The 16,491-nt window shown below is 45.2% G+C and overlaps 1 protein-coding gene across 1 annotated transcript in view; it reads right to left on the reverse strand.

The window, feature by feature from the left end:
- Window positions 1–9,688: 9,688 nt before the first annotated feature.
- Window positions 9,689–16,491, reverse strand: part of KIAA1755 (KIAA1755 ortholog) — a gene marked incomplete at both ends in the record, with an annotated part of 7,013 nt that continues 210 nt past the window's right edge. Inside the window, 2 exons of the mRNA XM_010020321.1 lie at window positions 9,689–10,384; window positions 15,978–16,026. Coding sequence (XP_010018623.1) covers window positions 9,689–10,384; window positions 15,978–16,026 — 745 coding nt within the window. The remainder of the gene's footprint in view (window positions 10,385–15,977; window positions 16,027–16,491) is intronic.

Below are 16,491 nucleotides of genomic sequence, written 5' to 3' on the forward strand. Positions count from 1 at the left end.
AGGGGAAATCCCAAGCACAGGACAGAAGCAGAGGCTTAGAAAAAGTGCTGTCATCCCATCTCTTCTGAACTTCACTGCTACCACAGGCCATACAGTCCTCGACCACCTCTCTCCCCATCCCAGGGACAAGCATGCAAGTTGACAGGTAAAACAACATCTGTTGTTTTACTATGTGTAAACAGTAAATTTACACAGTAAATCTAACAGATGCAGACAGACAGCCCCAAGCACAGAAAACTGCCCTGGTGTGATCTCAATCTGTCACAAGGATGTGACTTGAGTAAGAGCCACCAATACAGATGGGCATCATGTAGAAGCAGGGGTTTCTCCCTCCCAGGGACCAGACCTGTGGCACAGGCTCCCTCCTGCTAACAGCAGGGACAAAATCTTCCACTGCCTCTGTGGTTCAGGAGGAGGTTTATTACTCCTGTGATACTGTATTCTGGACATTGTGTAATCAAAGAGCTAGAGAGAAATTAGAAAAAGCTTATTAATATACTTTGTTTCTATGGGGATCATCAGAAAATAATGCACTTGGTTACTAGGAAACTGGCTCAATAACTAGGCTCAGTAAAAACTTTCTTACTCTGAAGCAACATCTTCCGTCTATCAGGCTGGCTGGGCACCACCACAACTGGATTGAACATTGAACCTCCACATAGGAGCCTACGAATTACCTGGCCAAGGCAAAAAAATAACCACCAGGGCTAGGTTCCCAACAGTGGCATGATCAGATGGCCCAGGAGCAGAATACAGAATTAAAACTCTCCTGAAAATTTCTTCCTAAATCCATAAGCTACTAGACAATTAGCTCTTATTCACTGTACCTTATAAAAGTTATCCATTCTAATGTGATTAATATATCATTACTAAGGTCTAATAGCAAGCATTTAACCAAGTGGTAAGTGCATTCCCCCAGGTATGAGGACTGCCCACTGAAACCCAAGGAGACACATGAGAGCAAAGATGCACTCATATCTGATACTGCTTCTACAGAAAACACGATTCCTCCCTCAGAAGCGGTGTCAAACCCAGACCTTGTGTCTCAAATGCATCTCAAGGACACATATCTTCATCCCATACTCAGATGCATTTGCCATGTTTAAGAGCTGTACATTTCTGGTAGGACCCTATGACGAAGGAAACATCTAGAACATTGGATCACAGTCGGGCTTCTTCAACAGCACAGACTATGAGCTTCTCTGACAGATCCCCTCTCTCAAACCCTGTGATATTCTGGCTGTTGTACACAGCATGAGAATATCCAACCTGCTTAGCAGACCAGAAGATTAGAAATCCTCCTTTGCAATTTGTTCTAACAATTTACCTCCCAGTGCAAAGTTACATGTTTGAATGTACCACTACTCTGCCCTGCACTTGATTTCTCATTCACTTTTTTCCAGAAGGCTGGAAAAACCTTACTTCTCTTCCTCCTTCCCTGCACAGAGGTGTTTTCACCTCATTCTCAATCATCTTATGAGACGTCTGCAAGTGTTCAAAAGCCAGGTTGGACAGGGCTTGGAACAACCTGACCTAGTGAAAGTTGTCCCTGCCCGGGGCAGGGGGTTGGACAAGATGAGCTCTGAAGGTCCCTTCCAACCCAAACCATTCTAGGATTTTAAGATAAACAACTTCCCAGTCTCTTACCATAAGACATCCAATTCAGTTACACAACAGGGCTGTCACTCTTCCCTGCATCTCCTCCAAAATTCACCACTTCCTTTTATAACAGAGGCAGCAGAACAACCCAAACTATTTGACAAGCATCACCCCAAGTACACACACGTAAAAAGCACTTTCTTAATATGGCTAATCATCCCCTCTCCTTTTCTCATCCCAGGTCAAAGTTGGTCTTGCAGCCCCAGCACTGAGCAGGAGATCATAGAATCAGGTTCAGGTTGGAAGGGAGCTCCCATATCAGATGCAAACACTGAATAATGTTTAACTTACAACTGATCTCAGCAGAACATTTCTGGAAGTCCCCCCTTGACAGCTAGTTTTGTCATCTGCTACTCAGCTACGCTATCGTTCATCCCACATGTTGCTCATCTGCACCTCACTGGGATATTCCAACACTATGTGTCATGAAACCAAATGTTTTCTAAAAATCCATTATATCTAGGCAGCTACATTTAATCAACCAAACTTCTAATTACCAAGAATAAAACTGGTTTTACAAGAGCAGTGCCAAATAGCATCTTCCATCCTTTAATTATCTCCCAAGTGAATCAAGGTCCTACTGTTTTGACCAGGTCTGATGTCAGGCCCACCAGCCCATCATAAGCTGCACCCTCACTCTTCTCTTTTTGAACTACTGCGATGAGCCAACAGATTTGGCATTTCTGACTCAGAGGTGCTTGGTTAACATTTTCAAAGTCCTGGGAACAAGTTAACATTACTCTCATGAGAGGGAAGTTCTACTTCCTGTCCTTCCCATCCAGAAATTTTAGATAATTCAAGAAGCATTGCTCCTGGAGAGGTCTGGGGTGAAAGAAATGGAATTGGCACCAGTCTGCAGTGCTGCCAGCAGAGGCTCATCTCCTTTGCCCTCCTACAAACCACACTTCCCAGGCACATTCTGGCTCAGCTACTCACCAGGCAGGTAGACAACTCCACTCCTGAGCACTTCTGGGTTCACATCCTTGACTACAGTAGGTGTAGACTGACCACCCCAGACAGCTCCAGGAGCTGGGGATGTCAGGGGAGCAATGGCTACTGAGTTTTCCTCCAGGGTACTGGCTTGACTCACTGGTTTCAACACATCTGTGCCAGTTGCTTCTTTTCTTGTCTCTGTCCCTTCTGACAGCATCCCTGCAAGAAGCAGCAGACAGAAGCTGAGCAGAGCTCCACCCAGAAGGTCTCAGGTGAGTATCAGACTAGGGAGGAATGCCCCCACCCCCAGCACCCTCCAGTCCTTGCACTGGTAGCAGACATGTCCCAAACTGATTATAAAACATTAATACTACTGGAATTCTAAAAAACAAAAACCAAAAAACAAACCAACAAAAAAAAAAAAACCCAAACACAAAAAAAAAACCAAAAAAACCCAAACACCAAAACCCAAAAAACCGAAAAACAAACAAAAAAACCAACCCAATTGCAAAGTTTGCAAGGTACAAATCATCAATTCAGATCACAATTACTGTAGTCCAAGTCAGTTTTAAAGGTAACATATTGAGCAGTACATGTCTGCTCACAGCCTGAACATCTGGCACAGCACAAGTCCCTGGCCAAGCTCCAGCAGCTCAAGCACGGTGAAGTGATACACCAGCTTCTGACAGGGCAAGCTGCTCAATCAGAGCAGAATTACTCCCCCAACGCCACTCTCAGATTAATTCCTGAAAATATGAAGTCAACTGGAGGCTGACAAGTCTTTTTTACCCAAAGAGACCTTGTTCTGCTTGTCCAGACGTTAATTAACAGTTACTGTGAAAGTCAGGAACTTATTTTAAAACCCTGAAGAACAGGATGATTACACTCATCAGCTCTGTCTGAGAACCGGAGAAAATGCTGCCTTTGCCCAACACCTCAGCTGTAAAGTACAAGTTATGAGAATCAGTTAATTCTAAAATCAAGTATCTGAGCAACTACATGGAAAACAGCGCCAGGCTGGACGGGGCTTGGAGCAACCTGGGCTAGTGGAAGGTGTCCCTGCCCGTGGCAGGGGGTTGGAACTGGATGAGCTTTGAGGTCCCTTCCAACACAAACCAGTCTAGGATTCCATGATACTAATGGTAGTTTTATCAAATTTCAACTTTCTTGTAAAAGTAGCTGGAGAAAAGAAAAAAAACCCTACTACCTACTGTGTAAGAAGTATTCTTCTCCATTTCCCAACATCATAGCGACTAGAAGTCAGAAACACATCTTCAACAATACATACATGTTCTACACTATGTCTTTAGCACCCTAAGTATACTGCTAGGCTATCCCACTGCTTCCCAGAAAGACAGACTAAAGAAAAGGCTTTACTTCACTGCAAACCCCCATACTTCAATATCCAACAACAAAAATAGACCTTTCTTTAGGAAAATAAAAGAGTGGTGTATTTATTTGCTTGCTTGAAGTCAGACATTTTAATTACTACTTAAAATTTACTTCAACCATCCTACCTTCCTGCTACATCAACAATGCTGACACTTGAGTCAGTTTATTTACTAACAGATTCCAATACTTCATTAAAGAGCAGGACCAGGAACAAAGTAGTCCTTGAAGTGGCTTTCAATACAAGTTTTGCAATGAAGGAGATTTACAGGTTGAGGCTCAGCCCCAACTGCTTTCGAAGTTGCTAAAGTGGGTGAGAGAAGTGCCCTGAGCAGCATGGCTCATTGTGCAAAATTATCTGACAGCAGGGGGAAACTAGCAGGGGCTCCAGAGCACTGCACCATTGTGGCCATGGTGGAGCCACTGCTCAGTACTCTTTGGTAATACCCCTCTTGAGGTAGCATCGCTGGGACCCAGGTTGGTATCTGCTGCATCTGGTCATGTAAACTGCTGCGATGGCTGCAGGGCTCTGCAAGGTTCTGGTATGCAGCAGTGCTCACTTCTGTTTGTAGTACTATCTCAGCCTCCACTTCCCAGCAATGCAAGAGGTCATTCACTTCGGACAACACTGCTAGATGTTCCTGAAGCAGCATTTCAGAGGAGTACTGATCTCCTGTAGATAGGGTATCTTGAAGTTCACAGTCACAGAAGTCGTGCCACTGAGGTTTCACATGAAAGGCTGATAGGCTTTCTAGGAGAAGAGAGAGTCATTTTCTCAAGGTGCTTTAAGCCTGGCAATAAACAGAACCCCACAGTCTGTGGTAAGGAATCTGCAGTAAATGCAGAAAGTCTGCAAAGACCAGAACGTCACGTTTAAAGACAAAAAAGGGAACATACTGATGGTACCACACTAGGGCAAAAAAAGACATAAATGTACATGGCAGCCCCGCCTTGGATATTTCTGGAATGAGCAGCTTCCAAAGGCAGATGAGAGAAGCACAGTACTGGTGCTGGGGCTTTTCAGCCCAAGAGAAACCTCACTAGAGTTGTACAGCCTCCAGACTACGTCCATATTGCCCGAACAAACCTCTTCCCCAAGCTTCTCAGGTTCAGTTCAGCTCTGCAGACACAAACTCTCTCCACACAGGCCCCACCACATTGTTTATTATTTGCAACGCCGGGTAGCGCACTTACTAAAGCAGAAATTGTAGAATGTGGATGATTACATCAAAAAGCAAACTGGGAGCTGGGACATCTGAATTTGCCATGTGTGCAGGTTCCTCCTTTCCCCGAGGCTAAGGAAGTGGTAGAGAAGGATTTGCTTGTGTGCATTTCAAAGAGACATTAGCATTTTTCCTGTCAACTGCCTCAGCACCAGTATCATCTATGCTAACATCACATAGTAACAGGGAGCAGGAACAGAACACCCTAGCAGGTGCTGCTGAATATGCCCCAGTGTGGCTTTTCAACCAATTCCTTGCTATCAAGATATTTTCCACACCCAAAATACAGGGGTGGAAAATATCTTGCTTTCCAGAGCTGCAAAGTTTCAAAACTCACTTTCACTTCAAGTTAGAGAAAAACAGCAGTCACATTCTGTGTGAATGGAACCAGTGTGAATTTTAACCCAAATCAAGACAGCTCCCATTTGATATGAAATCTTTCTAAGTTATAGACCATATTTGTGCAGAAAATAAGCTCGATGGAGGGCAGGAGGAAGAGGAGAGACTTAAGGGACAAGGGAAAATCTGCAGACATAGTAAACTCAGTGTCCCATTATGCGTATTTTGACATAATCTAGCGTCTGCTGTAACAAGCAAGCTCCTCCACCTCATACAGAGCAAATCATGCATCTGTCCACTACAGCAATCAATGGATTAAACTTATTATAGTCCCAGCTGTAGTGTTTAAGAAATATTCATGGCATTAGTAGATATCTGAGCTGCCCCTGTGCCTTAAAGAGGGGTTGGCTTGGGGTTTTGCTGGTGATTTGTTTCTTTGGCATTATAAGCTCTGAGATAACAGGGTTTTTTTTTAACTGCAGTGCCAAATTTTAACATCAGCAGAGCTCAGCCACCACTGTCACTTATTTCAGCCAAATCCCTGGAAACATTTAAATTGTCTTTCATTAAGAACAAACTCCACACATAATACCCCATAAGGGTCCGTCACTGCTGAAAGCTACAGCAGCGGCTAAGACTCATCCTGTGGAACAGGGAGAACATCACACTTACTATCTCACGCACCAGCTGGACCTGGCTAATTTTAGACAGAGGAGATGGGAACACAAAACAAGCAAGCAGCCACTGGGATCATGAGAAGATTCTCTGTGCAGCCAGCACTCAATACAGCCCAGCTTTCTGAGGTCCAGCCTTGCACAAAAATGAAATCAACCTGGGTTCAGCTTGGCCAGGGGAATGGATATCAACAGCGTGGTTCTTTACTGACATATAGCCCCCAGGAGACATCATGCCCTAATGACAGGCAGGAGACCTCTCTTCTGTTCATGGTAGTAGATCCTCAGAGAGACGCATACTTCAGGAAAAGAAACTTCCGAGCTTCACAGGAGAGAAATGCTTGTCACTGCAGAAGTACCACAGAATTCCAGACTGGTCTGGGTTGCAAGGGACCTTAAAGCTCATCCATTTCCAATCCCCTGCCATGGGCAGGCACACCTTCCACTAGACCAGGTTGTTCCTAGCCCCGTCCACCCTGGCCTTTCACAGTGCAACCTGGCCTTTAACAGTGCCAGGGATGGGGCAGCCACAGCTTCTCTGGGCAACCTGTGCCAGGGCCTCACCAGCCTCACAGGGAAGAACTTCTTCCTAAGACCTCATCTCAGTCTCCCCTCTGTCAGGTTAAAGCCATTCCCCCTTGTCCTGTCCCTACAGGCCCTTGTAAGAAGTCCCTCTCCAGATTTCCTGTAGGCCCCCTTAAGGTATTGGGAAGCGTAAGTATCAGAAATACCTGGCAACTGTTGGCTTGCCTAATTATGGAATTAAAATATTTTGATGCAGGTGTTAATGAAATTTCATTTTAATCAACAGTCACTTTAGTTCCATTAGGAAGTCACACTAAGGCATTGGGTAAAATGTGACTTTTAGATGCTTGAGAAAGCAGCTGTGTTTACAGCCACATGGAGCAGTGCTACAGCAGTGATATAGGCTCTTATCCACAGTTTAGGACCAATGCAAGCACTACACTGACAGCCTGTCCCAAGCCAACCAGCTCTTGACCTGTTCCTCCACAGATGCCATTTAGCAGTGTAGGTCTATACCTCTGACCCTCTCAATAGTCCTCACTCCAATATCCCAGTCCAGGTAATTTTCCTAGCCAGGGGTCTCAGGGAATGAGAGCTGCTGAACTGGAATGGCATGTTCCACCGCCCCCACCACACAGAGGCTCCTCCATGGGATCTGCATATCTACAGCTTGCCAGACTCAGCAGAGCCAACATCACATCCATGCGGTTACACACCGCTTGCCGACAGCCTGCTGCAAAAGGCAGAGATACCTGGGTTGCCTCCTTGATTCCTTCTGAAGGAGCACAGCTCCCACACAGGAGCCTCGGCAAGACCTGCTTGAACATATTGTCTGAGCTGAAGTTAGATACTTCATTTCTCTGTGCTCTCCTCTTGGAGTTAAACAGCTCCTACTTGAAACATAACCAAGCTGAACAAAGCATGCTGGAGGGGAAGGGCGGGAAGAGGGGGGAGAATCCCTCAGTTTGCAGTTTGCTTCTTAAATCAGTTACCAGCACACACATTTGTTGATCTTCAGGTCATGTTTACACAACTAGTATTTTACTTTGGTATCCAATGCTGCTTCCTCTTGCCACAACCACCTTTCTAAAGCCAGTGTTTAACTGTGAAAGACCTGTACACTTAAGTAATTCTTTCCTCACACATTCCTATTGCATCCATGCATCCTCATGCATCCATAACATGCACATGGTGCATGTAATGGGTGGAGGTCACCAGCCATCAGATTAACTGAAAAAAGTCTCTTACACTGGAACTTTGTTCTGTACCAGTATAAATTTATACAGAATTACTGAACAAAATATCTACATAAGCCCACCTGGGAAGAAAAAGCTAATTTCAAACCACAAAAATGACAACTTCATCACCTTCCTTCATCACCATCTAGTTTATGCTATTAGCCCAAAACCTTCCAGCAGACACACTTGTCAGCAGTGCCTCTTGAGGACTTTGCTTTCTACCCATGTTATCAAACAGATAAACACACTCACACCCAACTGCTGTACCTGCAGGAGGTGATGTCCCAGAAGCTGTCTCTTGGTGGGAATGCAGAGTGGTGGGTTCCATAGGCCCCTCCGTGGGTCCTGAGGGGAGTGCTCCAACCTCAAGTTCCTCTTCAATGGATTCTAGTGTTTTTAAGGCTATAGTTTTTGACTTTTCCTCATAGGAAAAACTTTCCTGGTTCTCCTCTCCTTCCTGTAAATCCTGTACTGCGACATGCTCCAAGTTCAGCACAGAGTTCTCTTCACTTTTACAGCCATGGCTTTCTATTTGTCCTTGTGGTTCCTCACACTCTTCTCCAGACCTCTGGGTTCTGGACTGACTTGAGCCTTCTGTTTGTGCATCAGGGCCCATCAAAGTGTCACTGTTATTTAATTGTTCTGCCATCTGATCACTCTCTGCTGACAGAGCAGCTTGGAGTAGTGTGACTTCTTCAGCTTCCTTCAGCCAACACACAGAGACCTCTTGCTCTTCACCACCTGACAAGAGCCCATCTGTAGGAGCTTCATCAGAACAGTGACTTTGACTAGTCCGATTCCCATTTGCAGTCAATATTTGTTCAGCCTCTTTGACTTCCTCTGGGCTGTCCCATCTTCCCAGCTCAAATTCATCTGCTTCTCCTTGGTTCTCTTCTGGAGGATTTAATGGAGGACGAAGGTTTGCTTCCTGATCACTGCAGCACGCACCAACAACTCCTACATCTGCTGTGTTCCCTGAAGTGCGTTCCTCCACATCTACATCTGAATCCTCAGGTGTGACAAGCAACACAGTGGCCTGGGCTGGTGCAACACTTTCACTGCCACTCTGGCAAGAAATATCAGCACCTTCCTTCAGTGTGCAATGTAAGCCTGAAGACCCTGGGACAGAGATAGGAGAGGCATCCATCTGTGCCACCTCATCTTGACCCTTGGTCAGTGGTTCTCCATGTACTCCTAGCATCATTGCCTCCTCAGCAGCAGTAGCATCTAGAATTGTTTCAACACCAGCATTTCCACTAGGACCATCACTTTCTCCTTCCATGTTTCCAGGAGCACAAGGCATTTGTGCTTTGCAGCTGACAGCTCCAGCACACATGTCGCTGTAGCTGCACAGTGCATATCGCAAATCGATTAAGTGTTCACTGCAGGTCTTCTGCTCTGCAAATGAATCTTCTGTACTGCAGGCAGAAGACTCAGCCCCAAGAAAGCTATTCCCCATGTTTTCAGGGCCACCTGGAAACAGTTGACTTCCTGGAGAGAGTTCTCCACGTGCCACCAGTTTGCTGCTTTCCAATGGAATTACATTTTTTAGAACTTCTGCAGAAGAGGTTCTCAGAGTGTCTGTTTGACAGTGCTCCTTCTGCATAAGTGCTGACTGAATTATGTTCTTGGAGTAGGTACTGTCTTGAATGACAATGAACCTGTGCTTGCCCTTAGACGCATTCACTTGCGTTCTGGGCTGAGTTACAGAATTTAAAGCTAGCGACTGGGTTAAAGACTCCGTTTGTGGCCCAAACCGGGGCAGTGAAACTTCTGATTGTTGAATGTAGTCCCCTTCAAGGTCACTTTTCAAGTTCTCTTGAGGAACTGGACTTGTACAAACACCATTGACAAGAGCTTCACTTAACTGGGGAGTTGTGCTGCTGATGACCAGGTTGTCTTGATTTGGATTTTCTTCCTGCAAATACTGAGGTCCTAGGTCTGGTGAACTGCACTCAGCATGGTCCATGGGGAGGCACAAAATTGAATGTTCCTCTGTAATTTCTGGAGAGATTATACTGTTTTCAATTATTTTTGGTTTATTTATAAATTCAGGACTAACCACTTTATCCCAGGGGACACGAAATATTTTATCATCAGTGGTTAGTAAATAATTTTCCAGTGCTATACCCATCCGCTCTCCATTGAAAGTACTCAACCATTCCAGAGTAAATACAGAGGTATAGGAAACTTCTGGAATCACAACTTCCTCTACATTATGCTTGTCTTTTGCCAAACATTTCAATACAATACGTGGAGACTTCTTCAGATAGGGGACCACCTGCAGGTAGAAGTCACCAGGCTTCAAGATTCGCCAGTCAATGGAAGCCAGCTGAACTACAATCTTCTCATGGATACAGAGGGGCCAGCCCTCGTGGCGAAACAGCAAGCCACAGTACTGAACCTATAGAGAAAAGAGAAAGTTTCAGTATCAGGAACAGCTCAAGCTTTTGGACAAGAGAGATCGATGCTTCTCTTTCACAGCTGCAGCAATGCAACAGTTGAATTTAGGGTCTTTGGTTATTAGTGTAGAGTAGTTCTTCATTCTGAGGTCTTCTCTTTAAAAAGCAGAAACAAGAAAAGCTACCAACACAAGTCACCATCATCTCAGAATCTGAAGAAGAACCAATCAGTTGCCAGAAGTCTCAGCCCTGTTTTAAAAGATAAGTCAACACAGACAAGCAGAGGTCTAAGCCCCAGAACCCCAGCATTATCAGGAGTTCTCAACTCCCAGAGCTGAAGCCAGGACTCTTTCTCTACCTCATCTGTGATTCATTTGGACCAACTGGACTGACCAAGAAAGAGACAATCCACACCATATAGCATCCCTAACCAAGTGCCATTACAGAAAAACAGGCAGAGAGCAGTCTGCTTACAATGCATGGACAAAACCCACTGTCCTCAACTAAAGACCACCCACAGCCTTAGCAGAGGTGGCAAATAGCACACATCAATTCCAGAACATCCCAGTGAGCTCTAGGTTGTACCAGGTACACTTGATACTGACCTACCAGATGAAGCCTATAGATGCAGAAACCTCATTGCACAGGATGCCACTAGTCAGCATGGCATCACAAGATGTCTTTCCCCTGGTGAAGCAGTGCTGGGTCTACCTCCCTTCCAGCAGATCTCAGACTAATGAAAAGCTTTGCTGATGAAGGAAAGTAGCATGGAAGTGCCAAGGTCTGACTGAGGACTTGTTTTTACTCCCTCATGTGCTCTGCTGGAGTATTCAGCATGTTCCACTTAAGTTTGGTGAAGCCAAATTGAAGAGCATGGAGCCAGGTAGAACACATCACTCACCTTATTCTATCAAAAGCCTATGTGAGATGTGTGGAGACAAGCTAGGAGACAAGCTACATGGGATACAGCAGCAAGGGATGGCTGCAACCTACTAGCAAACAGAAGGGGATACTGAAGAGCAAGACAAAGCAGGAGACAGGAGGCAGTAAGTGAGGAAAGTACAGCAGAACCACAGGAGAAAAAATAAAAAGGAAAAAAAAAAAAGGCAGCAAGCTGCAAGGAGCTACACTTTGCATACAAGGGATTTCCTCCTTCTGAAAATATAACAGCACTCAGAACAAGTCTCAAATAATCCCAATCAAGTAGAAGAACTGAAGTTTTGTTGCTGAACTGACTTGACTCAACTATTAACAGCTTTATGATAATTAAAAAAAAAAAAAAATCACTGCTTTGAACTTGATTCTGTTTGGGTAAAGTAAGATTTCAATTAAGTCATAACATAATCATGAAACTGATGGCTTAATTTCATCTTTCTCTGTCATGACAAGGGTTTAAATAGGATTCACCTGTACCAGATGCAGTTCTTAAATTAGAAAGCTGTCATCTGAAACCCCAACGACACTGGCAGCATTAGACTTCAGCCATTTTATCTTGTTTCTCTTACAAGGCCAAATGGAAGCCTTGACAGACAGAGCAATTTATAAAATCACAATGTAAGAACAGACAGATGTGGGGGGGAAAAAAAAAATCACTTCAAATCAGATATTTTGCTATATAGCAGAGAAACCACAGAACTGGAAGGAACCTCCTGGGTCCTCACGCACCTTGAAACAACAGGTAATGGCATCAAGTAATCCCTTTCCTATATTCATCAAGCTTTCCTTTGCTCAGCCCAGCCAGGTTTTTAATCCTCACTGCACCTGGTGCAAAGTTGCTCAGAGGCTTAGAAGCCCAAATCGTCCTTCAGATTCAAGAATTTCTCCTCCTCAACCCTGGAGCTTATTCTCTGGATGTGTTCCCATTGCTTAAAATCATTAAGCCGTGTCACAACACCTTAGCCCGTCTCCCTTGATCATCTCTTCAGCCTGCCTGAGAAAACCCTCCCTAGCGATGCCTTTTCCTTTGTTCCACTTTTCTAATGTGCGAAGTATTGCCAAGCACCGTGTTTAACAGCACCAACACTTCCCAGCTGTGCACCTCTGAAAGCCAATATTCCACTTGTCCTCCAGTCATGTCCCTACAGTAACCCCATCACCTGCTCACTGTTCTTTCCAAATTGATGAATGCCAGTTCCCATCAGAAATCTTGCCTGTTGCTTTGTGGAGCCAGGCACCAGCTGGCCTCCAAGTCTACTGTTATAAAAACTAAAGTACAAAGTTTTATGTCTCATCTTGTGTAATACAGTTATCTCCCTCCTCCTCTAAGTTATTGCTCATGTCTCCCAGGCTGGTTTCATCCCAATTATCTGTTTTATGCACACTCTTACTTTTTATGCCAAGGTTATGGGTGAGGAGTAATGTGTGTCTTATGACTCCTGCCTCCAACTCAGTTTGCAGTGCAGTACAAACACCCTCCCTTTCATCAGTTTGTTACCCATCTTGCAATACTTGCATAAACCACCCCTTTGGCACAGAAATTCATGTTCCATATGACTCTGTAATAAATCCTTTATGGAAGAGATGAGACAATTAAACTTTTCTCTCTGGAGACAGTTGATTTATGGAAAAGGCCAGTCTTAAATTGCCTGGCACATGAAAAACATTACCCAGTTTTTAATGGGTCAGTTAATTCAGTCCCTGCTAGGTGCATGTTGTTATCTGCTCAGTTTGCCGTCTGTATTTTGTTACTAGTCCTGACTTAACAGATTCAATAGAAGTCCCTGTTACCAGACATTTAGCATTACATGGTAACTCCTTCCATGTTCCGCAATTCCAGCCACTCCCTTTTCTCTGATACAGTCAAATCCATACCCACTTCAGTCATGGCAGTTTTATTTCTGTTCATTCAGTGCAACTGCCTTACTGTTGTGCCTTCATGCTGTACCACTACTCAACTGAGTCTTACTTAGTTTTCATTTGTTTGAAGGATATTACTTTTATATTCTAACCTTGAACTCAGAGCAGACCCACCTCCCTTTCTTTCTCTATTAACTTAAGAGTTTAAAAGCAGTATAACCTAACTCACAGTTGCTTGTGCTTCCCTCAAAGGCACGGGGAGCTAAGCTAGAGTCTTACACTCTTACGCTTCCTGACCTCTAAGACACAGATACCTCTACCAGCTAGTTCCTTCCTTACACAGCACAGTTAAATTCAGCAAATCAAGACCTCCTCTTGCAGCACAGACTTAAATTATTATATATAGCTTATATGACTGGAAAGTGAGACACACAATCAGGAGTAGCATGAACATAAAGCTGAATTCCATCTGCACCCACCTGAAGTGGAGTTTCTGTTAAAACCTGGATGGAGAGTAACCTATTTGATGGCCATTCATACATCAAGAAACCCAAAACCCCACCCCACCACCTAGATGACCTGTCTGCCTACTGACTGACAAGCGGAAGAAAACTCAGCAATAAGATCACCAAAACCAAACTGCAGAACGCACTGAAGTTCCTGGAAAACCCCAGAAAGCCACAGTCTAAACTGCAGCAAGAGCCAGAGTAACATCCAAGCAGGAGTTCAAGTCCTTCAACAGGCTAAACATTTGAGAGCTTTAGAATGTTAGAAGTGGAGCATCCTCATGCTGCTCCTGCTCCAAAAAGCACCTTCAAAGCAAAGATTATGTGAAGAGGCTTATTTCAGTTGTTTTAACATTTCACTTCGAGGCTCAAGTATTTGCTTTTCTTATGTTCACTCACTCCTGAGCCAAACCAGGCTCATCAGAGGAGTGCCAGGAACACACTCTACACCCAGCAGCTGCAGCCAGGAATAAAGCTGCCTCTGAGGAAACAGCTGGGCACCAGTGACAAAGATGGCACAAAGGTGGCAGCTCCTAGAGCTACAGGGCTAGCTAGACTGGAAGAGACCAAGAGTCCACTCAGCTCAGGATGTCATCTGAAGGCCAGGGCAAAACCTGGTTTCTTACTCTGTGATAAGCAGAGACAGAGTCCTTGACACACCCCTTCTCCAGCCCCTGGGGATCACATACAGGTTATTGATTTTAATGTGCCCAGCTGAAGCCCATGAACTTGTCTAATACTTCATGAAGCCACTTACACTTTTGTCACTGCAGAGGCTGGTAAAAGATCTAGTACTCTCAAGATTTCCTAAAGCAGTCATTTAGACAGGAGCTACTTTTCCCCTGTAGTGTGTTTAGGAAAATCTCACATGTACCAGGTGAACTACAAAGTAAGGATGAAACACTGTTTTTGTTAAGACTTTCTAAAAGGCAGACAAAATTCTTAAGAGAACAACTAACAAGAAATAGTCATTTGATTTCAGACAGTTAAGACAAAAGAAGGTGCACATAGTGGAGGTTTGGGGAAGACAAGAGGTCCACAACAGATGAAAGAAAGAACTTTCAGTAATAAAAATTCAAAGCAGACTTCTAAATAAAATACAGAATTGCCTAGACCCAATGCTAAAGACAGTACAAGGTTCTTAGAGCTTCCCTGTATTACCAGTCTGAAAGTACAGAATCACGAGTTAAGGCCAGAAAGGGTCACAAGGAAGGAGAAAAGGCTCAAGGCATCCACCTGTGCACTTTGAGAGGCCTGTGCCTGCACTCTGCCTCTTGCTGCCCACTCTCCAGGTGGTTTCACAACTCTGCAAAAACCGTCATACCTAATGCTGAGCTTACTGGAGGTGGCTGCCTCAACACCCCCACACTTTGTGGCTACTGGGCAGGTCCTGAGGCCTCCCCCATTCCTAGGCCTGAAACAGGACGGTGGCTCCAAGCACAGTTCTTGCCCCACCTCCCAGAGCAGTGCTGCATGTGTAGGACAGCCTCATCATATTGGTTTCCCTCTCCAAAAGAACACCACCTCAGCCACCACCAACCCCTTTGCCTCCACATCCTCTGCGCCTATGCTCCAGTCCAGAGCATGGGGGGTAGCCACCTGAACACTGATCTCCTCGAGGGAGCACTCATACCTCTCCCACCCCAGGAACCCCAGAGCCCCCCACCCTCACTCTCTCCCACCTCAGGACCACTGCCTCCATACCTCCTGCTCCAACAGCCCCTAGGCCACCATGTCCATCAAGGCAGCCCCATACTCCCATTGGCTGGTGCCGCCTCACCTATGTTTAAAAAAAAACCCCCCCTACCACCACTCCCCTGTCCCCAAGGGCAGCCATGGCCCGTGGTGGGCCCATGGCCCCACCAGCCCCTGCCCAATGCCCAGGGGACAGCCCCAGCACCAGTGCCTGTCCTTCAGGTCAGAGGGTGACAACATAGCAAGACAAACACTGACCACAGCACCCGTGGGGTGACCAGCTCCCAGTGCTTGTTACATGGAGCCATCCTATGCAATGGGTGTTCCCTCCCCCAGCGTTTCCCCTTGAATCAATGAGTAATTGACTTTTTCAGCTTCTATTTAATATTTATTCTCCTCTTGGAAGTCTCTTGCTTCCACAATGAGGATTTCTATCAAAAGCCTGGCCACACACACTGTTGAGGTTCAGACAAAAAGGCTAGAACAAACCCAAGTTTTAGGTTGTTGGGGTTTTTTTCATGCAGACTTTGAGCCAAGTTTATGATGGAGGCATTTGACTCATCATTTCTAACATTTTAGACTCCCAACAGTAACATACATTAATCTTGGACTCGTTCTGGCAGTAAATGTAATGCGACTCCTTGGGGCTACAGAGTATTGCGACCGTTCCAGCAACCATCAAAGCAGAGATGGAGTTCTGGGAAAAACATCAACTAGCAGCGTTTCACCCCACACATCCTCCTGCCAGTGGCAGGGGGCCAAAAAAACGTCCAGAGGGCCAGGGAATGGCTGGGGTTAGAAGCCACCTGAGTCAGCCATATCCTGCAAACACTTCACTAAACCTCTTTTTCTGAATCCCTTAATCCTTCTGTTTGGTGTTCCCGGTTACCAAAAGCAAGGGTGCCACTCCACATCTGATTTCTGCACGGTTAAGTTTCGACTGCAATTTCTCAACTGTTTCCTAATTGTCTGCCTGCCCTCCCACCTGGGCTGCCGTACACACGAGTGCTTTCTGCCAGCCGCTTTACATACAAGAACAGAAAGCTTGCTCTCCAAGAAAGCCTTCGCAGGCCTCAGAGAGCATGATGTACTCACACAGGCATCCTGCTGAC

The sequence above is a fragment of the Nestor notabilis genome, unplaced genomic scaffold (genome assembly GCF_000696875.1).
Source record: "Nestor notabilis isolate BGI_N333 unplaced genomic scaffold, ASM69687v1 scaffold3868, whole genome shotgun sequence".
Taxonomy (NCBI): domain Eukaryota; kingdom Metazoa; phylum Chordata; class Aves; order Psittaciformes; family Psittacidae; genus Nestor; species Nestor notabilis.